Below are 24,464 nucleotides of genomic sequence, written 5' to 3' on the forward strand. Positions count from 1 at the left end.
TGGCACCCAGATATTACAGCAAGGGCCCCTTATAACACACATAATAAATACTCGGTGTTGACATAGTTCTTACCTTAAGACACTTAAGTAAAGAAAGCAGGAGAGGTGCTTGAGAAAGTTTATGTTTCCAAGATGGCTGTCGTCTTATCACATGACCCAGCAGTGAGAGAGTATGTAAACGGGTAGCAGCTTTGCCCATATATTCATTAATTTTGTCCAGTAGGTGCTGAAACCGAATTTGGGGGAGGAGGCAGAGGAGTAGAAAATGAAATGAAATGTTACAAAATATTTACAGGTACCTGATGAACAGGAAAGGACACCAATCTATATGTTTGACAAGTTGCTCTTCTCAGCTACAGGAATTAAATGCGTTTTACAAGTGTGTCTAGGGAGCCAGACTGAATACATTTTTGTGAGTACAACACAGGAATACAGATTAAGTCTCTCTGTGGTGATACTGACAACAAAATGTTCAAACCAGAATTTGTCGTTGTGCTTGGAAACTCATTCTGCTCCAAAGTATTCAGCCATAGCAGAAGAAACAGCTGTTTTGCCAAGCGTTCATTTAAAAATTCCCACATGCCTGCAGAATCCCTGTATATTCTTGTGCAGTTGCGCTTTCCCCTCCCTTCAATGGGGGAACAAATCTAGTAACAGTAATAAGCAGCTGCTGCCACAAGCTGTAAAGCAATTATATTACAAGATATTAAATATCTGTATGAAAGATCTTCTATGAGCTTTGTAATTTCATCTCTTGTGATCAACGTGCAAAGTCGATTGCAGCCATGGACCCAGTTTAAGTAATCCATGAAACAAAATGAAGTTATGTGTTTGAGTTTTCTTAGTTTAAAAAAAAGAACAAACTAACCTACTCTTACAACACAGATAAAACGCATCAACTGATTCTACATCAAGGGAAAAGAAGAATTTTAACTGGCCTTCTATTTAGAAGCTTCTCTAATACTAGAGAAACAACTGCCATGCTCCATGTTCTCCAAAAACTAAGTTATTTTTACCTTGTCATGAGGCTCTTGCAATGTGGACAGGATCTGCAATGCCTGTTGAGAATTGTTTTCCAAGTAGTAATCTACTAGCATATTCACAAGCATCGGTCCACGGTCTACAGTTTGTTGTCAGCAACAAAAAGGAATAGGACAGGTTATAAACTAAAATGAACAAAAATTTTCTATTGTAAACTATTAAAGTAATTGCAGAATTGAACAACATTCTTACAAGTGCCTCTAGGAAGTTACCCAGGTTTTTAAAAATGAGACCTCCCAATTACATTCTCCCATTCCCAAGTGTCTTTCTGATTGTCTAGCTTCGTGAGAGAGAGGAAACAGACCTTCCTAAAAACTGACACCAGGGATTTCCTAAAGTGTCCCAAACTAAATGATTAGATGTGTGACACTGACTAAACCTTTGTAGAGAGTCTACAGCCAGTGTTCCATGCTGCTGGGTGAAATCTGGCAATCAGCTAGATGCCCTCTTCCGTTCCCCACATGAAGCAAGTTTAGGGGCAAGGGGAGTGATGCTGTTCCACATTGAAATGGGTCCACTAATAGCCATAGGAATGCTCTTAGTGGTAGCAGAAAGCATTTGTATAGCAAAATGAAGAATGGCATTTCACAAGAGGAAGGCACTGTTTGAAGTGAGTGAAGTGGATGCAACACCTTCACTTTTTGGACATACCTGGTAGGAAGGAAGCATGATATCTACTTAAAACTGGGGTGTGCATGTTTTCTTTAGTACACCACAAAACCCTAGTAACCTTATAAAAGGGTCAAGAAGACAATCTCAAGGAACCAGGAGTTACAGTTTATCAGACCTTCCAAGAAGGGTCTCTTTTAGTAAGAGGAACATAAGGAGCATTAATCCTTGAAGCAATCACTGCCTCTGACATAGAGGGTTTCTTCAAAGTAAGTCACATTTGCAGGAGATAATGAGTAGATTTGATAGGGAACTTCAACTTTTTGCTTATTTCTTTACAAAGCTTCCTCCAACCCTCCAGTTTAACATCTAAGAGGCACATACCAGAGTTGAGGTTATCTTTGAGGACAGCTGTTATATCTTCCTGGACAAGCAGAACTGAAGAATCCAGCATAGAGAGGAGCTCACCAATATTTGCTTGCTGGGCCATTCTGTTTACCACTATAGGCTTATGCACATGTTATATGAATGTGCAAGTTAAAACTTCTTCAGGTTCCTCATTGGTGCCCCTACCAGACTGGGAAGACAGAGCAGAGTACAGATAACAGAATATATCTCCCTCATTCTCTCTCATCTAAAAGACCTCATCACTGCTATACTGGTAGCTGCAATATTACCCTTTTTGACAGTTAAATGCCAAAAAAGCTTGTTAGTGCAGAATTAAGGCTGCCCAGTGATAGCTTGTACCCTTCCAGAACATAGAGTTCAGCAGAACTCGAACTTCTGAAAACCAGGAAATACAGAGTTAAGGTAAATGCTCAGACAACCTTAACTCTGCTCCACTAGAGCTGGCAACAGCCAATGGGAATTATATGCATGCACTCTAGCTGTAGTCACAGTGTTAGGTATAGCTGTATTGAATGGTGGAGGAATACACTGGAGCAGTTTGGGAAAGCTGTGATTTGAGGAGATCTGGGCCTGAGTCCTCTAGGTATACTATCAAAGGAAAGAGGTGCATATGTACCATGAAGCTCCAGTCTACATTATTTCAAATGCGGAACTGTGTAGGTTGTATCAGAGGCAGGGCACTGGGGTCTCTTTGCCATGGGTCCTGCCAGTAGTAAAGTGGGATATGAGAGCAGTCTGTGGATTTAATGATGGGTAGAGGAAAGGATAAGTTTAGGCGGTATCTTGTGTTCAAGTGTGCAGGAGTTATAAAACGATATGAAATGGCTGTTAAATTTTTTAAAGTGTTCTATTGTGTTGGGAGAAGAGGCTCAGTGTTTGAGCACAGGGCAAGGACAAATTGCCTCTTCACTGTAACGTGGACTGAATGGAAGTGTGTGTATCTTAGCATCGCTGAAAGAGGGCAAAATTAAAGTTGCGTTGAAATTTACCATGACACACTGTTTCCTGGTTTTCACAAGTCTGAGTTTTGCTCAATTTAATTTTCTCAAAGGGCACAAGCTATCCCCAGGAAACATTAACTTTGCATTAATGACATTCTTTGCTATTTAGTTTCCTAGATTTTAAACAGAAAGATAAACATCTATTGATAGGCAATAGTGGTCATTTAGACAACTATAGTTCCACACAGATTTGCAGATGATATGCTGCTATAACTATGTAATAAATCAAAAGACCCTTGGCTGGTCTATACTGGGAACTTACATCACCATAGCTACATCCCTCATAGGTGTGAAAAATCCAAGCCACTGAGAGACATAGCTATGCCAACCTAACCCCAGGTATAGAATTCTACTGTCAACCTAGCGCTATCTTCTGTTGGCTTAACTACCACCACTTGGGGAGATGGATTCACTATACTGATGGAAGAACATTCCCACTGGCATAGGTCAGTGGTTCCCAAACTAGGGGCATCACTTGTTCAGGAAAGCCCCTGGCAGGCCAGGCCGGTTTGTTTACCTGCCGCATCCGCAGGTTTGGCTGATCGTGGTTCCCACTGGCCGTGGTTCGCTGCTCCAGGCCAATGGGGGCTGCGGGAAGGGCGGCCACCATGTCCCTCGGCCCGCGCCGCTTTCCACAGCCCCCATTGACCAAAAACGGCAAACCACGGCCAGTGGGAGCTGTGATCGGCCAAACCTGCGGACGTGTCAGGTAAACAAACTGGCCTGGCCCACCAGGGGCTTTCCCTGAACAAGCAGCACCCTTAGTTTGGGAATCACTGGCATAGGTAGTGTCTACACTGAAGTGCTGCAGCTGCGCCACTGTAGAGGTTTAAGTGTAGACATACCCCTAGCTTTTATATACTGCATTTCAGCAGAAAATCTCAACTTTACATCATTTTCCCATCTGTAAAATGGGGATACTGAGGCACAGAAGGGTGAAATGACTTGCCCAAGGTCACCCAGCAGGCCAATAGCAGAGCTAGGAACAGTCCCAGTCAAGTGGTCTTTCCATGAAGCCACATAGTTGCTATGTGATTCCTCAGTGCTCCTCTCTCATCCTGTATATTTTGTGATAGTGAAATGGGGATAATGATCATGCTTTGAAATATATTCAGTGTCTAGTTGCTAAAAGGGCTGGTGAGAGAAATCTCATCCATAGTCTGTGTCCCAAAACCTTGACAGTTTTATTATATGGTTGTTAAGGTAACTTTTAAGCACTGAGAGAAGACTGATGTTTCTCTTTTTCCTTCTCCACCCCCTGGCCCATCATTCCCCGCAACATGTAGCCCCCCCGCCAACATTTCCAGCTCCCCTTCCCTTTCCCATCCCATTAAGACATTAGTTGACACTGTAGAAGCCACTAATACATAAGAAAAATTGCTCCTTGCTCTCTCTCCTGCCTTATGCTGCTGCATACATGTATCACAGACAGCAGCTACTGAAGGGCGGCAAACTGCCTTGGACATGTAGATGACCTGCACAGAGCTGGGCCCCTCACTCCCATTACCCACTTCCAGCTGTGGCTGAAGCAGAAGTCCATCTTCCCCTCCCAGGCCCCAGATTCACCTAGTCTGCCTTTCCTCCAAACCTAGCGTCTCTCCACCACATTGTGGCCAGCTCCCTCTCCCTCTACATGGGTGACGTGTATCTTAACTATTTATTTTCTGGTGGTTTCAGATGTTTAAACGTGTATTACCTTCAGTCCCCCCACCTCATATGGAGAGGCAGGATGAGGGGCTAAGACCCCTGCAGGGTAGAGGTCCCCTACATACTAGAGTACACATACAGAAGAGGAGAATTCAGGGCTGACTGCCCCCCACCCCCCAAATTTCTCTGCAACTCCTAATTTTCCAACCTATCCCTAATCCCTACTTCTTCCCCCTTAACCTGAGCCCTCCCCAACCCCTCATTTCCATTTATTCTTCTCCCCAAAATACCCCCATCCCTCACTTCTCCTTTCCCCTACCACCACCTATTCTTTTTGTCCCTCCCCTTCCAGTGAGAATTCACACATGTAATTTATTTTCTATTCAAAAAATAGTTTCACACCTTCTGAATATTCTGCTGTACTCAGCTAACATTTCTCCTATTAAAAACCTTGACAGAGACAGACTTTTCTAAGCTGTTTACAGCTCATTCTCAGTGGGACATTACACTCCATATTCTTTATGAAAATATGCTTATGATATGGTTATGACATAATTAAGATATGTTTTATGCAAGATGGCTCATGTAAGAGATCATTGGAAAGGTTATGACTTACTGAATGTGATTATCCAATTTGTATGCATGTATCATTTCTGTATCTAAAGTTAGTAATATGGACTATAACAATTACTGGGTGTGTATTTGGAAGACATCCACCAGACAACAGGCCATCAAATTTGATGGGCCATTAGGAAGAAACAACAAGACTGAGATACTACTCTCTCTCCTTCCTGGGAGGCATCCTGGGATTTAGTTTCAGAGTAGCAGCCGTGTTAGTCTGTATTCGCAAAAAGAAAAGGAGTACTTGTGGCACCTTAGAGACTAACAAATTTATTAGAGCATAAGCTTTCGTGAGCTACAGCTCACTTCATTGGATGCATTTGGATGCATCCGATGAAGTGAGCTGTAGCTCACGAAAGCTTATGCTCTAATAAATTTGTTAGTCTCTAAGGTGCCACAAGTACTCCTTTTCTTTTTGGGATTTAGTTGTGACACTACTTGGTCAGGTGGTCTGGTCACCTAATACTAAAGACTCAACATTATTTTGGACTTCTTGTAACTTTCCACTAAAAGAGGGGCAGGGGAGGAAGTGGGCAAGTTTGGGAAACAAAAGATTCCCGCCTTATGTAAATCTTATTTAAGGGTGGGTAGGAAGGCAAACTGGACTTTCCTCCATTGCCTACCCAAGAAAAAGGACTGCTGAAAGAACCTGAAGGGACAAAGGAACTAACTTGAAGGGAAAGGAAGGGGTGAGTCCAGACTGAGACAAGGGTCCAGTCTGTAAGAAGAAATATCTGGAACTCTGAGCTGTAGAAACTCTGCATCCTGCCTAAATCAACATTTAGGGAGAAATTACATTTTGTAACCCATTTCTTTAGTGAATCAATCTTAGTTTGCGTGTTTTATTTGCTTAGTAATCTTCTTTGTTCTGTTTACTATTCCTTTAACCATATAAAATCTGCCTTTTATAGTTAATAAATTTGTTTGGTTTATTATTAAACCCAGTTTGTGCAGTTTCTAACTGTGGAGGGCAAGTAGTTATGGATATCTTCCTCCACAGTGAGGGAGGGGGCGAATTTATGAGCTTATGTTATAGAGATTTCCCTACAACACAAGACGGTATTATTTTGGGTTTATTCCCCAAAAGGGGTGTACCCGTGAGTGCTGGGAGAATCCTCTCGCACAGAGCTGACTTCAATCTGTGTCTGCAGCGGGGTGTCGCCCTGCATATGTATGTACTAGAGGAGGCTTAAGAGCCTGGTTCAGCAAGACAGGTTAAAGGGGGCCTATGCTGGCAGAACAGGTGGGCTCAATGGTATCTCAGCACATCAAGTGGCACCTTGAAAGGGGGCAACCCATCACACTCACATTTCTGCTCAGGGTGGGTTTCAAACTTAAGCCATGTCTACACATACAGCACTATAACTGTATCACTGCAGTGCATCTGATGAAGACTCTTTATGCCGATGGGAGAGAGCTCTCCCTTTGGCATAAAAAACCCCACCCCCACGAACAAAAAATTATGTCAGCAGGAGAAGCTCTCCTGCCAACACAGCACTGTGCACATTAGCGCTCATGTCGGTGTAACTTATGTCACTCAGAGGGTGGAATAGTCACACCCCTGAGCAATGCAAGTTTTGCCAACATAGGCAGTAGCTTAGACATAGCCTTGGTTGTAGGCTCAGAGATATTAACTGGCCCAGTCTTTCAGCTGAAAACCTCTCATTGAGATGAGAGTACCTAATGGAAATGAATACAACCTGAAACAATAACTCTGACAGAGAGCTTCTCCATTCACATAAGTATTCTCTTTCTACCTTCCCCACTGTTGGAGAGTTCCAGATGTGTGCCAAGCATACCCACTCTCAGTTCCTCACCACAGCTTCAGCAGTGTGTTCTTGGTGCATGCTCTGAGCATGTCTGTTCTAAGCTCCCCACCCAGAGGTGGAGGGCTTCCCCAGATACTGACTCACAGAGGGGTATAGAGAGGAGCTCAGACACTCCCACAAAGGCAACCCCCCCCAACCCCGAACCTGGCTCACATGCAGGGGAGCAGAGATAGGGTCAGCCCCCACATAGACAGATAGGGGCCCCCAGATCCTGGCATACACACGGGGAGAGGGTCAGAGAGGGGGCTCAGACAACCCCAGAGGGCATGGACCTCTAGATCCTAGCTCCCATAAGAGGAAGGGAGTGGGGCTCAGACCCCCCAAAGAAAAGCAAGCCCCCACAAATAATCTGGCTCACATGGGGAGAGATGGGGAGTCATACCTCAGATGGGCAGGAGTCCCCCAGATCCCAACACACATAGGGGACAAGGAGCAGGGACCCCCCCCCAGATCTCAGATCGCATGGTGGGGTTGGGGTAGGGATAGGGGGTCAGAGACCTCCAGAACCTGGCTCACATGAAGGGGGAACGGACTGCCATAGATGTGCAGTCCCACCCCCCAAAGCATGGCACAAACAAGGGGCAAGAAGCAAGCGCTCAGACATTCCACAGATAGGCAAGCCTCCTCCAGAACTTGGCTCATATGGGAGGGTCACACCCCTGTAGATGGGCTGGGGACCCAAGGACAGCACACACACACACACACACACACACACAGTGTTACTCCTGGAGGAACGCTGCACCACTGTGCATGCGCAGAATTTATGTCCCCCACATATTTCTTTGCTTCCCTCTAGAAAAATTACTTTGACGGTGAAGCAAAGGAAAGCCACAAGAGCGGTCATGCAACCCTTCCCAGCAATATGTTTCGGGTGCCCAGGGCATCCAGCAGAGAGGTAAATCACTGTGGGGCCTGGGACGGGACTGGGAAAGACCCAGCTGGTGGCTCCTATCCTTCCTCTTTCCCTGCACAGCATCCAGGGCCGTGTCACACCCACCTCCAGATTTCTCCCCCACATGTAAGAAGCTCTGCAAACTCTACTCTCCTTCCCCTCCCCAACTTCCTGCACCCATCTCTCCTCAGCTGCAGGGGGAGGGATCACTGTACAAGGAGCTGCTTCCCCATCTGCCCAACCCTCCTGCACTCCGACTACCCCTTCTCCCCCCCAAATGAGCACCAACCCCCAGACTACCCTGATGAGCCACCCACACCTAGATCCCCACCCTATCAACCCCCTACTGCACCTGGATCCCCACCCCATTGAGCCCCTCTCCCCCAGCATCTGGACCCCTCACTGAGCCCCCCCACCCAGAGGCCTCTGATGAGCTCTATACTCCACACACCCAACCCCCCACCCCACTGAGCTGCAACCACCTTCACCTGGACCCCCAGAGCACCATTACTATTGCACCCAGAATCCCACCTCCCCCAACAAGCCCCTGTGCATCCAGACCTCCCACATGCCCAAATGCCCCACTGAGCCACCCACACTCAGATTGCCCCACACAGAACCCTTCCACACTTGGATCCTGCCTTGCTGAGCCTGCCTGTCCACACCTGGTATAGAGAGTATGGCCCTGGGGTGTTTCTGGGGCAGGCCCTGTCCTTGCACTGTATTAGGATTGGGTGCAGCCTCACTGCTGAGTCCAGGGCCTGGGGGGAGCTTCACAGTGATCTTGCATCTCTGTGCAGCCAGTGGCCTATGCTCCACATTTATTTGACAAATAAAATTTGCAGAATTTTTAGGCGCAGAAGACCCTCAGGAGAAACACAGAGCAAGGGAATGTGGGGCTGACATGTGCCCCTGCCACTGTTCTCTCCCAGCTCTCCAAGCACTCATTCCCCTGTCCCCCTTCCCACTCTCCTATCTTCTCCCCTCCCACTTCACCTACTCTTCCACCCCAATCACCATCCCCTCCCAGCAAGCATTTGCTTGCATAGTTTTCTTTTTTCCCTTTTTTTTTAAAAATAGTTTCAGCACTTTGACTATTCAGATTATATTTCTCCAAAATAACCCCTGCCCTTTGACAGAGGCAGACTGGAGCAGTATACCAATTTTTCTTACTTCAGATTTCTGCCCTCGCTTGGATTTGACCTCACAGTGCCTTGGGTGGTGCTCAGTTCAATGAACTTAAAACATCCTCAGAGCCACCCAGCCCCTGTAATATGGGGTAGTTTTCCAGATAGATTACACTAAGCATGTGCATAGAGAAATATTTGCATGCCTGTTTGTGTGCCTGATAACCGGAGAAGCAAACTCTTTTTGAAAAAAGATTTTAATTTGATGTTCCCCGATGGGTGCCATGCACTCTATTGGGATAACCTTTGAGATCATGGTGCAATGAGCTGAGCCCTGGTTTGAGCTCTATCAGTGAGCAAAGACAGATTGCCAGAACCTGTCAACTTCAACCAAAACTGCTTTTTCCCTGGTGCTGTATTTCTGAAACCCTTTGGTCAAATGCCCCCAAATTTGGATCACTAAAATAACCCAAGCCTCCAAGAGCATTCCAAATTTCAAGTCAATCCATGTAACTATGTAGATTTCAGAGCACTTAGAATTGAGCTTTGAACAGAAAACGTTGGTCTTAATCTTAACTATAGCAGAGCTCTCACTCTGCTGTAATGTTAAATGGAAGAGGCTACTAGGGATATTTTTCCTATGCATATGCACGGGAGAAAGTTTATAACTTTCCCTTAACACTCAATGAAACCAATACATTATATGCAACCTTGAATATTAGACCCTGTTTTGCTGAGAATATGTTGGCTGAGACACCTGGATTACACCCTTCTCATCAGAGTGCTATGAATCTTTAGTGTAGATCTGGTCAGTCAGTTATGAATACAAGAAAAAGCAGTTGTGAACAAAGTGGCAATAGCTCCCCGAAAGCACCAATACTCCTCCTTCTCCCATAGTGACCCCTAATGCAGCCCAGCTTTAGAACAGTTCACACATACCAGGCTACACTCAGGAAGTAGCCTGGATACTCAAGATTCTCTTTCCTCCCATATTTTCAGGTCAGCTGCAATCCAGCCTCATTCCAGAGATTTACTGACAGCCCTTCCTCATTCTTCCAGAGGCTCATAGCCCTTTAGTGAATGAGAGCAACTCTGAGTGGACAGGTTGGTGTGGGAAAGGATACAGAAAGTAAAAAGGGGGGGGTGGGGGGAGGTAATAAAGTGTATATGAAGTTAACTGCAAGAGTATGACCCAAGAAACATGGTGATATCTGTCAATCAACTGTAAGGGGACCCCAATAAAAGTAGTATGGAGCTGGATTAGAACCTAGAAAGGGATGATCTGCAGCCTAATTGCATTAGGTTTCCTGCAGCTAAACTAGAAATCTGTACAGTTTCTGTTGGACAGGGAGAAATATTTACCATACTAGCAAAAAATGGTCTACCAGGCCAGCTGCTGACAAGAATTTTGATGACTTTTCTGAAATAGGATGAATCTTGTTCACAATATAGACGTCTAAATAGGGAGTGGCACATTTGTATTAATATACATGGGCAAAACTGAACTTCATTCAGATCAGGTTTTGGGACAGTAATGTTTTACTACATTAACCTTTCAGATTCCTATTTTGAATACATGGATACATAAGCCACTGCCGAGTGCATAACTAGTAGCCAAAATTCCATAATTTACTAATGTAATTCCATTCTTTATGTTACCCAAAAGAAATGTAAAAACATCAAACTCCCCAGCTAATGCCAGCAAACAGACAGTTATTCTACATTCAAATTAAAACATGTTGATTCTTACTAAATGGGATAGGGTGATTTTATTTACCCAAAAGGTATACAAAATGTTAGACTAGCAGAAAACCAGCACAGTGACATTTCTGGCTACTTGCTTGGATTTCATGAAACGAGACGTATGAATTACAGGAAGGATAATTTTATCACCTATATAGATAAAATTCTGAAAGATATGGCAAGTCCATTCTTTAGTAGTCTACAGCCCGCCCACTTAATTTTTTAAAGGGAACAAGTACAGTTAACAGCACATTACAAACAGGAAGTGAAATGAGCAAAGACAAACTTGAGTGGATTAGGAGTCAAAGAACAGATTTATACATACCACCCTGCTCTGAGTCCACAATAAATAAATAATGCTGGGATCCTGGTTTATTGCCCAACTAGCAGAAATCACAATCTCGTGAATACACCAAGAATAGCAGACTGTGTTAGAAGCTTCCTAAAGCAAGAGAGTCATCATCTTGTGGATGAAGTAGGTTCTGGCCCATGAAAGCTTATGCCCAAATAAATCTGTTAGTCTTTAAGGTCTCACCAGACTCCTTGTTGTTTTTGTGGATACAGACTAACATGGTTATCCCTACTTGTGGCACCTTAGAGACTAACAAATTTATTTGAGAAGCTTTCGTGAGCTACAGCTCACTTCATCGGATGCATGTAGCTCACAAAAGCTTATGCTCAAATAAATTTGTTAGTCTCTAAGGCGCCACAAGTACTCCTTTTCTTTTTGCGAATACAGACTAACACAGCTGCTACTCTGAAACCTATGGTTATCCCTGACATTGACATCTTTTGTTTGGAACCCTCAAAGTCAGAGTTCATATTTAGCTGGACAATAGCAAGCTAAGCATTTAGCATAATGGCAAAGGAAAAAGCGAACAACAGAAAACAGCTAGTCACTTGACAAATAGTTAAATCATGGTTCTTAAGAACATAAGGTGAAACATTTAATTCTAACATGAGTCAAACTGGAGAGAAGTTCACTAAAAGTATCTTGCTCTGTTTTCTTCAAGTCAAGAGCCAAATCAACAGCAGCAAGAAGATCACAGCCTATTATGGGTCAAGTGGAATGGGATGCTGTAGTTTATCTGTTAGACTGTTTAGCTGTAGATTCAGTCAGTGTCAACTTTATCAAGACTTTAATACCCAGGATTAAGAAACTGGGTGGGATACAAAGTTCAGATTCACATCCACAGTTAGCACTTTCACATGCATTGAGATGTTTTTCTAAACAAGGACTGAAGTAGAGAAGATACAGTCAGAGCAGGAAAGAAATTACTTCAATTTAATATAGAGGGCAAGCCTGTGAGTTAGAAAAATGCTCTATTACATTTTGAATCTTTCATACAGAAGCATGCCATGCGAAATATACAAGTCCACACTCTACAACCTACTTGCAATTGTAGTGCTTCATAACACTTGGGGGGGCAGGGGGAGAACCACCTCTGCCTTTTAGCGTAATGTATTCTTAAAGGAAATCTGTAGAAGGTCCCTTTTAATCTCACTTGTGAATCAAAAAACATGCTAAATCATCAGCAGTATGTAAACTTTAAAGTTACAAGTTTCCCCTCTTTTTCTACCTTGAAGGACTAAACTTTTATGTTTTAATTTCAGTTATTCAAGCTTCTGGGCAACCTCCTTTCTGGTTCTTCAAGGAAAAATATGGCATAAAGCCATTTAAAACATTTACTAGATCACCAAATCTCAGATGAGTTAGTTCTTGCTGAATAAGCAACCATTACCAATTATAATCTCTTTCTGTGATAGAAAGACAAGCCTTTATCAAGTAACCACAGAGAGCCTGGTTTTAGTCTTATCACAATAATCTGCATTCTGCAAATACTGAAATCTAAGCTGAATAGTTGAAACCAATTACTGTGGCTGTAGCCAAGTAAACTGGACACTTGCCATTGTCTGGTTTTGATGTCAGCTTTACACTGCAGTGCTGACAGCTTGACATTCTGAATGCAAGCATCGCATCTCTAATTTCCAAGTGAGAACCAGTGTTAACAAGTCTCAATTTAGAAGTTATTCTATAATCGACCTTTACACCCAAATTGAAAAGGCAACTACTGATTTTATAGTATGAACAATCTAGAAAATAAATTCCAGTAGATAAGAGTTAGAACTGTGCTAAACAAGGAACATATCACATACCACATCATTAATATAAAATAAACCAAACATGGTTAATCTGCAGCAGAGAAATAAGACTCTAAGTCGTACTTTTTTCCAAGAATTACTATTAAAGTGTTAAAATGGATTACTTTATTATTTTAGAGCAAGGGCTAGTTGCTCAATAAAGGCAAGGTTAACTTAGAAATCAGAAAGGGTCAGCCTTTGCAGATGCAAATTTAATTTGCTGAAGCATTCCATGAGCTTTAGCTAGTGTAGATAAGAGGGGCAGCTCTAAGTAAATTATGGTTAATCCCCTCCCCCCATAGCGCATTAAGATCAACAATATCAGAGGCGGCAAAGGAATTCTGTTTAAGTTGAAGTGATCTAAAAAAAGAAAAGGAGTTCGTGTGGCACCTTAGAGACTAACAAGATCTAAAAAAATATCTCCATACTATCATTCCAATACGGCTCTCCCCAGAGGTACTGAACTGTATAGAGAGCACATCATTTAAAGAGCCTGAATCTCAGTACACAGATCTTGAGTGAAAGGTTCCTTAAAGTATGAAGCAAATGTTTGCTTAGGAACACCACATTTTTAGAAAGCCTAGAAGAAAACTTATTTAGTACAATTTCTAATTCGAGAAGAGTTGTGCTGGTAGCACACAAAAGGAATAATCAAAAGATTTTTAAGAATGCATACCAGCTGGTCAATGGAAAAGTAGAGACAAATGCAATTTAGTGAAGAGGCAGCTTGGTAAATAACTAAGAAGGGCAATGTCTTATTGATCCTAACCTAGATATGCACAGAAAACTCTCATTCACATTGGAATGTTTGCCCATAAAAAAAACAAAAAACAAAAAAGGACAGGATGAGGCTTAATTTGACTCTAGAGTCTACTTGAAGTGTGTCTGTTATAACAGGTGTCAACTATTTAAATCTTCTGCACATAGACGGGGTAGAAAATATCTCAAATTGTAAAGAATCCCTTTTCAAATCGGGTAGCATCCAGAGTTATCAATTGTGACAAATACAACCTGATAAAAGTTTGGTAAATAGCTCCCAATAAAAGCCTTCTATGTGCAATTTTTATTAGTCTCTAACATTTTATAAAGAAAATTCACTTTCCCATCTCTTCCAAGTAAATAACTTAACCAACAATGAGATCCTCTAATCACCTTTAATTCTGATATTCTTAACTCAGATACGTTCAATGAAAAACAAAGATACAACCATTATCTTGCAGCAAGGGTAAACAAACTTGATTTTTAAACACTGCTTTAATTAAATACTGCGAGCAAAACTCAATGCACAAATCAGAAAATTCTAAGTTATGGTTCCCACAGTAACCAGAACCTCCTGGCCTGCCTGTATTTGTATTAAGTTGTGCTGCTCAGTATGTGACTTACTACATGCAGTAAAGCCAAGTAACAGCAGCTGTAGTAACCATAACTGAATTTCCTGACAACAGCTACTATGTGGCTACATTGCATGTATTAAAACACAAATTTAACAGCATATAGTAATACTAAATACAGGATAGCAGAATTCTGGGCACTGTGGGAACCGCTGCCTTGAATTTCCTGATTTGTGCATTTAAAAGTTTCACTCATCATATTGCATTAAAACAGATTCTGAAAATGAAGTGCATTTGCTTTTGTAAAAAAAAAAAAAAAAAAGTGTCTGAAAATTGGGGCTTACGCTGCAAGTATCTCAAGTGTATATGTACTGGAACAAGGAGACCAAATCCTTCACTTTGATTCAAATCCTCCAACGTTCATTGGAAAAATGACTATCTTAAACATTTAATCCTGTCTCATTCCCAAATACAAAAGATAATGAGAGTGCATGGGTCTACAGGATGAAGTCCGAACTATTGTTGTGGCATCTTTCTTTACTCTCTGCTCCCAGCATTGGGAACAGCAAAGTGTTATGCCTGCTCTTCTGAAAAGAAAAATATTAATGCCAATTTCAAGACATGAACACAACCCACCAAATGGATACAAGTAATAAAGTAAAGGCTACAACCCCCACTATGGTAGGTGCTGCTACATAGACATTGTAAAAATTGGTCAGGAACCAGCAAAACCAAACTTTCCAAGCTCCAGAAAGACAGTCACACAGGCTTAAAAACTTTTATATTTGAAAAGTCCTAGATTCATGGAAACTGAATGATTTCAATACATTACTTCACCACCACACAAACTTTTGGAAAGGACGGGGGGGGGAGGGAAAGGAAATGGATTGACACTCGGCGCTTCAACAGGAATTCCGAGAACCCCTTAGAGTGGGAAGAGAAGGACTTAAGCCAAAAATTTCTGCAGATTTCAGGCTTTCATTTTTTAAAAAGTTAAATTCCTAGCTTTTATGTTTGCAAATAAAACCAGCTGTAATGCAGTCTTCCCAAACCTGCTAGGATGGCTCCGGTGTCTACTGCTATTCATAGCTTTACCAAGAAACAGTATGAAGATAACAAAACTCCGGACAGCTTCAGTGCCAATATTCAGAATGCTGTGAGCAGTAATGAATCAAGAATTTTCACACTCCTAACACTACTTGGGAAAGCTATGAACAGAGACAGGCACTGGAGTTATTCCAGGAGAAGGAATGAAAAAACAAAGGTTGAGAAACAGTGGTGACAACCCTGCCTTCACAGCAGCCAGGAATTTAGCAGTAGGAAGACAAGACAGAATCCTCCTCCCTTCTAGCAGCTTGGGAAGGGCTTCAGATAAGATGCTTACTAGTCATAACCTGATGCAAATGATGGAGTTTCCTCCTTCCAGCAGTGTACAGGGACAGCACACTTACCAGCAGCTGACATGGCAGAAGGGCCTTGGCTTCTCACTAGGCTTTCCCCCACCAATAATCTCATTGGTGAGGGCCCTACCTTTGCATTTACCTCTGGCTAGTAGGTTTTGGATAAATTTTACAAGTCCTGAACTATTCTCCCCCCTCAGAAGTCCTCCCTCAAAATCAGGGTTGAAATACAACAGAGCGTGCAGGGAAAGCTTTTAACTGCTGTTGGGTATGCTGTACCTGTTCTGTGGACAAGTAGGACTTCAGTTTCCAGTGCTGTCAATCTGGCACCTTTCATGATCACTGAATTGAAAAAAGGACAGAGAGGTTAGCATATGCTACCATTAACACTGTTATAGAGCAGTTGAAAAAGCCTGCTGTTATGTTTCTCTACAGTTTTGTCGTTCCTGCATTACAACATCAGCCCCCAGTTTGAGTAACAACCAAATAAGTTGTATGGTTACTTCTTCTGGTTCTTGATAGCCTAAAACCACAAAAGAATCAACAAAATGTTGGCTTCCACATTCATATTTGTGCTTAATGGTATGAATTTACAAAACCTGCTATGAAGATAATTTTTTTTAGTGTATACCTTTAATAAACACAGATTTTTGTATTTAAACATTCCCCTAGAGGATCATGAACCCAAATAATTGGACAGCGAAGAGGACTTTAGACAGAAGTGAAGATGACCATTTCATTTTGCTGTCCAAATTGAAAAAGATACAAAACTAAAATTAAAACTGTAGAAAATAAAAGATTAAAATGCAGTTTTGTCTACAGTGTTAGTAACAGAGTCAAGGAATTTACTTAAACAAACATGTTTTATGTTGACAGGATTGCTTTAAAAAAAGGAAGCTGTACTTTTTTATATACATACATATATATAAAAATAAACACACTTGCACATCTCAAGATGATTCATTACAGAAAATAATTCCTTTCACACACCTAAGCTTTTGGGCCATTTCTACTATTTGGACACATTGCTATGAGTTAGCTGGGGGCTGTAGGGCAGTCTCAGATATTTATAAGATCATATAATTATTAAGCCTGACACGTCAATGATTCTCATGCTCAGTACCTTTACTGATAAGTTGCGTTTTAAAACGTGAGCTGGGTTTATCAAGTTCACGGGTGAAGCCATGGATACACCAGATACCCTACTGAGGGTCTGTCACAGTACAGCTGCCTGGCCTTGCATAGAATCGCAAAAGTTAGAAAGAGAAAGATTTAGACCACTGAGTCAATCCCTATACAAGCAATAAGCACAGGCCCCTCAAAGGGGAGGGATATCACTTGATCCTCCTGAAGAAAAAGATTTTTGGTGTAACTGGGTAGAGTGGCAGGCAAGAAGTTACATATAAACACCTTCAAAAGAGGTGCTTTTGAAAACTTATTATGCACGTGGGCTTGATTTTGTATGGGGAGGTGAGAGGGGTTATTTCTTAGCACTTATAGAGCAATTTATACAGTAGAAATGACGTAGGTTAACTTATGATGCATTTCAGTTTTCAAATTAACTGACTTAGAAATACCATTTCTTCTTCCAGACAATCTCATTACTCCTTTAGCTTACTTAAGTTTTTGCCTGTCATTCTCAGGATGGACAATGAGGAAAAATACACATTCATGTGTAGGAACAAACACAAGATTATACGAAGTGATAACCACTGCCATTCCCAACAGCAGACAGACAGAAGTGTGGAGAGCATGAGGAAAAGGTTGCAAGTTCGAATTTGGCAACTTAGTTGTATTTACAAGAGGTATATCTTTTGCAACAAACTATCCAATAATGTTCCAATAATCTATGTTACTAGCATGGCTAGAGCACAGACACTTTACTCTTCCCTTTAGCAATAAAACTTTAATTCAGTCTTCAGCAGTCATGGCTGGACAGTCAAAGTGAAATTTCACAGTCCATTTATAAACAAGCAGTGTTATGTTCAGAGTCCTTCAATAGTCAAATGTTTCAAATGTAAAAGCTATCCCTTCACACAGTTTGACTGTTAGGCTCTGACTGACAATTCCAACTGGGATCAACAGCAAGACTTCCAATGGAAGATACTTAACAGGAGACTTAACACCTGTTTCAAATTCTCATCAGCAGTTTGTTTTCAAGTGTTTTTCAAAGGAGATGGGTGGTTCTTTATTTTTACAGGGATTGGACCACACGAGCATCCAGAGCGTGCCAAAGTTAAAATGTGAGCCTTTGGGAAAGGGACTGCATTTTATTAAGGCAACTGAGATATGAAGCAAAAAGAAAAAGGAGTACTTGTGGCACCTTAGAGACTAACAAATTTATTAGAGCATAAGCTTTCGTGAGCTACAGCTCACATGCTCTAATAAATTTGTTAGTCTCTAAGGTGCCACAAGTACTCCTTTTCTTTTTGCGAATACAGACTGACACGGCTGCTACTCTGAAACCTGAGATATGAAGGAGAGAGAGGAATAAAACACACAATTCTTTATTTCAAAAAGGAAACAAAAAAACAAAAAACACAAAAAAATTGCTAGCCTGCTCTCTAGCCTACATTCAAGGGAGTTAATGCACTGGCCTTTCACTCCAGCAACTGCATTCAAACCCTGAATAGATCACAAGTGGGTTAGTCTCAAACTCCCCTCCAAATAGGTCTACACCTGTAAGTTTGACAGTTAAAACCTTCACCCGAGACATCCACATTTTTAATAGGCATACTATACATCAGGATTGAGGTGCATTGGCATAACTGTGTGGGAGAAAACTGCTTGCCTGCAAGCAACACTGTCTACAACCAAGCAGTCTGTTCCTTGATTTCCATGGCCACTATCTGCAAGATTATATAATGGAGTTAGAGAGCTTGATGCCTCAATTGTTTTTTGGGATATGGAATCTGCCAAACATAGGATGCTGGTGAATCCATTCCAGAACAATAGTGAAGTAGTTATTATTTCACAACTATTTGGTTGCCTAAATTAACAGAATTGGTGATCTAAGTCGTTACTAGTGCACATAGCCACATCAAAACAGTGACAAGTGACACCTATTTTGAAACCAAGAGGAGTAAGTTCTAGCCTACTCTTTTACTCTACACTGTCCTTTTTCTTCTGATCTCCCTCTGTCATATCACCAAGGCAGGTACACCTACAGTAGGGTTTCCACTACTGTAGACAGAAAACAGGCTTTCATTTAAAAAAAGCATCCTCTATAAATGCTCAGAATAGGTCTAGATGACAGCGATAAGAACACCAACAGCAGCTCCTCGCTAGTGTGCTTGCATCCTTAGAACACATGAAGCTATATTGGTGTTAGTATAGCAGTGGGAAATTAACAAAAATGCCCATGTAGAAAAAGCAGATAGGTCTCTCAAGCACAAGGTTCCACAACACTATGAGAGAAGCGTGGGGAAGCATTGCTGGTGATGTACCTGTTCTGTAGATAAATGAATGTCAAACTTTAGGTTGTCAATCTGTTTAAATTTAGTCTTCACAAAAAGTGACAAAGATGAGGAGGATAGTAAAGAACATGCTGTTCTATCAGAGATGTAGTTATCTAAAAGAATTACTCAGTTCCCTAACTAATTAAAACCTGGAGTGACCTTGTGCCAGTAAATGCAGAATGTTCCTAAAAGACATGTCAGTCAGTGGCCAGTGGATTGTACACTATTACTGGTCTATTTTTATAGAAGTACTAACAATCTTCACCCCAATAAGCTGATTTTTTAAACACGTGTAAAAACATTCTAAATAAAAGTTTCAAATTTATACTGTACAGCATCTTGCAACCCCATTTGATATATTGCTGAAGTTAAATGAAAACAGCAAGTAACACAATGCCATGAACTAAAAACGTTTAAGGCAAATTAAATACTTTGCCGACACAGGGTTTCAACTGAATTATTTGTTGATATAGTCTTAAGCGGTCAATTGTGGCCCTCTGATCAACCTGGTCTATGATGCTCACTGTAAGACAAAAGAACTCATATTTCCGCATCACTCTTGAAGACTTAGCTATAAGTTGTCCTCTAATAATTAAATCCATTTTAAAGCCAATTTTGGGAAAGTATTTAACTTGTATAAGGAGGCAATGTGTTCCAATGAAACAAACAGGTTTGGAAGATATATACCAATTCCTGCCCAAAGACCTGCTGTATAATCTTCTGCAAAAAACACAGACATCAGTTGAGTTTCTCTTCTGTAAGGCAGGGATTATAGATACTTAACACTACTGTGTAAAACACAGAAATCTTCAGATGAAGAATATCATAGCCGTTTGGTATTATTATATCCACCTAAAATTTGGAAGATTGTCAGTAGTAAACCAGCTCTCCATCTGACCCTTGTACTAATGTGAGGAACAGTCACTTCCTTCATCCCCGTTTACACTGTGCACAAGACAGACTTAAAACAAAATTTGTTATTTCCCAGTTTGCATGCTCTCAGTCCCCCATTAGAGACAGTAAATTCAGCAAGATACTGTCAATGCTTGGAGTTGGCAGGATGAAAATGGTGAATCAATAACTTTTCTTCCATTTTATCACTAGGTATTTTAGCCTCTAGTATTTATATCTTTTTTGTGGCTAATTTTAATATCTTCTACAAGAAAAGTCAAGATCCTTTGGTTGAGTATTTAAAAAAAAAAAGAAAAGAAAAAGTGAACTTGTTTAAGTGTTTACATACACATGCAAGTTCATCCCCTCCCATTGAAAAATTAGAAATAGCTATAGCAAATTATCCTAATCTTACATTCAGGAGCTTTCACAAAAGAGAATCTTATAAAATGAGTCAAAGCAGTACGACTAAAGAATTGGCCCACAGAGAAGGAGGGAAAAGCCAGGAAACCTCAATTATGGGACCTATAAACGATGTGTTCTTTTCAAGGTGCAGTTTGCCCACAAGTCATTGTAACCAGTCAAGGAACAATAGACTGAGGCCAGAAGGGAAGGGGTAAACAAAGCATCTGTACAGTGAAAGATAATGGGATCTCTCTACAGGGTACAGGACTTCCACACACATTTCTGTCAAGAGAAAATTTTCTTCTGTTGTGAGCTTTTATCCCAAGCAGAAGAAAAGAACACACATTCCCTCCATAAAGGTAATACCACTTCCTATAGTAATACAGATTCAGACAAGTGAGGCACTTTTTCTATTGCTGACATCGGTATTTAATCCCACTTGCCATGACTAAGTTTGGAGGGGAGGGAGGGAGAGGAGGCCAACAAACTGTTTCAAGATGCACCCCATAAGGGAGAGGAAATGTTACCAAACACAGAAATGCTTCAACAGCACATGACCTCCACTAACATCCTGGACTCTTCACAATCAGAAATTAGACTTGGCTATGGTAAGACAAACCTTCAGGCTCATATTACTCCACCTAATTAGTATTTTAGGCAGACACCACAAGGTGCTGCTTAACCAGCATTAGCGGACAATGGGAGTGAATGGTGGTGTAATCATTCCTTTCAATGAGAACTCAGAAATTGATAAGGAATTGCTCCTCATCCTCAGGAGCACTCACATACAGTCCCAAAAGGATCAACCCTGTCTCCTTTCACTTTAGATCCAAGACTTCCTCCTATGTGTCACTATGGGTTCTACTGCCATCAATATCCTAACAGTGCCCATTTGTACACTTCTTTCTCAGGTAAGACTATCATCATTGCCACAAAGATAATGGATGAAATAAGTGACAATGAAAAACAGTAACAACTCAGAAGAGAGTAATGCTTGTATGGAGAGAGAAACACTGAACAGTTAACCAAAGCACTGACCACACACTCTACAAAATACACGGGCTCTCCAACTGTCAAAACAGTAATTACCCTGTAATTACTTTGCCATGCAAAGTTAACCTTTTCTCTCTGGCTGCAGAACGTAGCAAGAAATATCCTTCCACTGCCAGACTTACAAAGCTGCACTGTTTCCTCTCAAATCTAGCAACTATGATGCACACATTTGTCTAGTCTTAACCAACACAACTATGTAGCTAGGATTACAACAGTCCAAACAATAATTCCAGCATGTTATAATATGTGGCAGCCTGCATTTCAATAGAATTAGCCATTAGTAACACATCACACATCTCCTCTGCCCTGTTCACTTCCAAGTCCTGTGTAAGCTTAAAGAGTACAGCGAAGGGCAACAAAAATGATTAGGGGTCTAGAGCACATGACTTACGAGGAGAGGCTGAGGGAGCTGGGATTGTTTAGTCTGCAGAAGAGAAGAATGAGGGGGGATTTGATAGCTGCTTTCAACTACCTGAAAGGGGGTTTCAAAGAGGATGGCTCTAGACTGTTCTCAATGGTAGCAGATGACAGAACGAGGAGTAATGGTCTCAAGTTGCAATGGGGGAGGTTTAGATTGGATATTAGGAAAAACTTTTTCACTAAGAGGGTGGTGAAACACTGGAATGCGTTACTTAGGGAGGTGGTAGAATCTCCTTCCTTAGAGGTTTTTAAGGTCAGGCTTGACAAAGCCCTGGCTAGGATGATTTAACTGGGACTTGGTCCTGCTTTGAGCAGGGGGTTGGACTAGATGACCTTCTGGGGTCCCTTCCAACCCTGATATTCTATGATTCTAAGCTGCCAATTCTAAACCTAGGTTTCAGAGTAGCAGCCATGTTAGTCTGTATTCGCAAAAAGAAAAGGAGTACTTGTGGCACCTTAGAGACTAACAAATTTATTTGAGCATAAGCTTTCATGAGCTACAGCTCACTTCATCAGATGCATCTGATGAAGTGAGCTATAGCTCACGAAAGCTTATGCTCAAATAAATTTGTTAGTCTCTAAGGTGCCACAAGTAATTCTAAACCTAGTTACCAACTACTGAGTTAAAATCATAGTTGCCTAGCCTGTCCATTTTCATCTACCTTTTTGCAAAAGGTTACCCTCAACAGGAAGGAAGAAAAAAGAAAAAAAATCAAGGTTAAACAGACAAATCCTAGGACTGTAAGAGCAGAGTCCAATTCAATGTTTTTTATGCTTCTCTTGAAATTGTGTTTTAAGCCAAGATACTATGCTAATTGCTTCCCTACAAATACCTGACAGAGGAAAAAAAGAAGAAAGTTAAAAAAGCATGTCAGGAAAGGGGGGGGGGGGCAGGAAGGAACCAAGCTTGGTAGGGCAGATACTCTTTGGCCCTTTTATAGGAGCCATGGACTTACTGCTAATAAGCCATTACTAACCTGAAGAGAATTCTTTATTTTAGCTCTGCTTACAAGACTCAAAATAGATTACTAAAAAAAAAGGAACAGAGTGATCCATTTTACTATACTACTTTTATTAATGACAGGTTTCATAGTAGCAGCCGTGTTAGTCTGTATTCGCAAAAAGAAAAGGAGTACTTGTGGCACCTTAGAGACTAACAAATTTATTAGAGCATAAGCTTTCGTGAGCTACAGCTCACTTCATCGGATGCATTTGGTGGAAAAAACAGAGGAGAGATTTATATACACACACACAGAGAACATGAAACAATGGGTTTATCATACACACTGTAAGGAGAGTGATCACTTGAGATAAGCCATCACCCACAGCAGGGGGGGGAAAGGAGGAAAACCTTCCATGGTGACAAGCAGGTAGGCTAATTCCAGCAGTTAACAAGAATATCAGAGGAACAGTGGGGGGTGGGGTGGGGGGGAGAAATACCATGGGGAAATAGAAAAGGAGTACTTGTGGCACCTTAGAGACTAACAAATTTATTAGAGCATAAGCTTTCGTGAGCTACAGCTCACTTGAAGTGAGCTGTAGCTCACGAAAGCTTATGCTCTAATAAATTTGTTAGTCTCTAAGGTGCCACAAGTACTCCTTTTCTTTTTGCGAATACAGACTAACACGGCTGCTACTCTGAAACATGGGGAAATAGTTTTACTTTGTGTAATGACTCATCCACACCCAGTCTCTATTCAAGCCTAAGTTAATTGTATCCAGTTTGCAAATTAATTCCAATTCAGCAGTCTCTCGTTGGAGTCTGTTTTTGAAGCTTTTTTGTTGAAGTATAGCCACTCTTAGGTCTGTGATCGAGTGACCAGAGAGATTGAAGTGTTCTCCAACTGGTTTTTGAATGTTATAATTCTTGACGTCTGATTTGTGTCCATTCATTCTTTTACGTAGAGACTGTCCAGTTTGGCCAATGTACATGGCAGAGGGGCATTGCTGGCACATGATGGCATATATCACATTGGTAGATGCGCAGGTGAACGAGCCTCTGATAGTGTGGCTGATGTGATTAGGCCCTATGATGGTATCCCCTGAATAGATATGTGGACAGAGTTGGCAACGGGCTTTGTTGCAAGGATAGGTTCCTGGGTTAGTGGTTCTGTTGTGTGGTGTGTGGTTGCTGGTGAGTATTTGCTTCAGATTGGGGGGCTGTCTGTAAGCAAGGACTGGTCTATCTCCCAAGATCTGAGAGAGCGATGGCTCGTCCTTCAGGATAGGTTGTAGATCCTTGATGATGCGTTGGAGAGGTTTTAGTTGGGGGCTGAAGGTGATGGCTAGTGGCGTTCTGTTGTTTTCTTTGTTGGGCCTGTCCTGTAGTAGGTGACTTCTGGGTACTCTTCTGGCTCTGTCAATCCGTTTCTTCACTTCAGCAGGTGGGTATTGTAGTTGTAGGAATGCATGATAGAGATCTTGTAGGTGTTTGTCTCTGTCTGAG

General features: G+C 41.6%; 1 protein-coding gene across 11 annotated transcripts in view; it reads right to left on the reverse strand.

Annotated features, from left to right (window-relative positions):
- Nucleotides 1-24,464, reverse strand: part of TSC1 (TSC complex subunit 1) — a 64,749-nt gene that overhangs the window by 33,118 nt on the left and 7,167 nt on the right. For 7 of the 11 annotated variants that reach the window (XM_038374421.2, XM_043498799.1, XM_043498795.1 and 4 more), the window contains exons 2-5: nt 16,071-16,133; nt 2,035-2,227; nt 1,017-1,120; nt 74-226 (exon numbers count right to left, since the gene is read on the reverse strand). In XM_038374421.2, coding sequence (XP_038230349.1) covers nt 74-226; nt 1,017-1,120; nt 2,035-2,140 — 363 coding nt within the window. In that variant the 5' untranslated portion in view covers nt 2,141-2,227; nt 16,071-16,133. Of the gene's footprint in view, nt 1-73; nt 227-1,016; nt 1,121-2,034; nt 2,228-16,070; nt 16,134-18,582; nt 18,641-24,464 lie in introns of all 11 variants that reach the window. The other 4 variants (XM_043498794.1, XM_043498793.1, XM_043498797.1 and 1 more) reach the window with 1 other exon arrangement.

Source organism: Dermochelys coriacea, chromosome 16 (assembly GCF_009764565.3).
Source record: "Dermochelys coriacea isolate rDerCor1 chromosome 16, rDerCor1.pri.v4, whole genome shotgun sequence".
Taxonomy (NCBI): Eukaryota; Metazoa; Chordata; order Testudines; family Dermochelyidae; genus Dermochelys; species Dermochelys coriacea.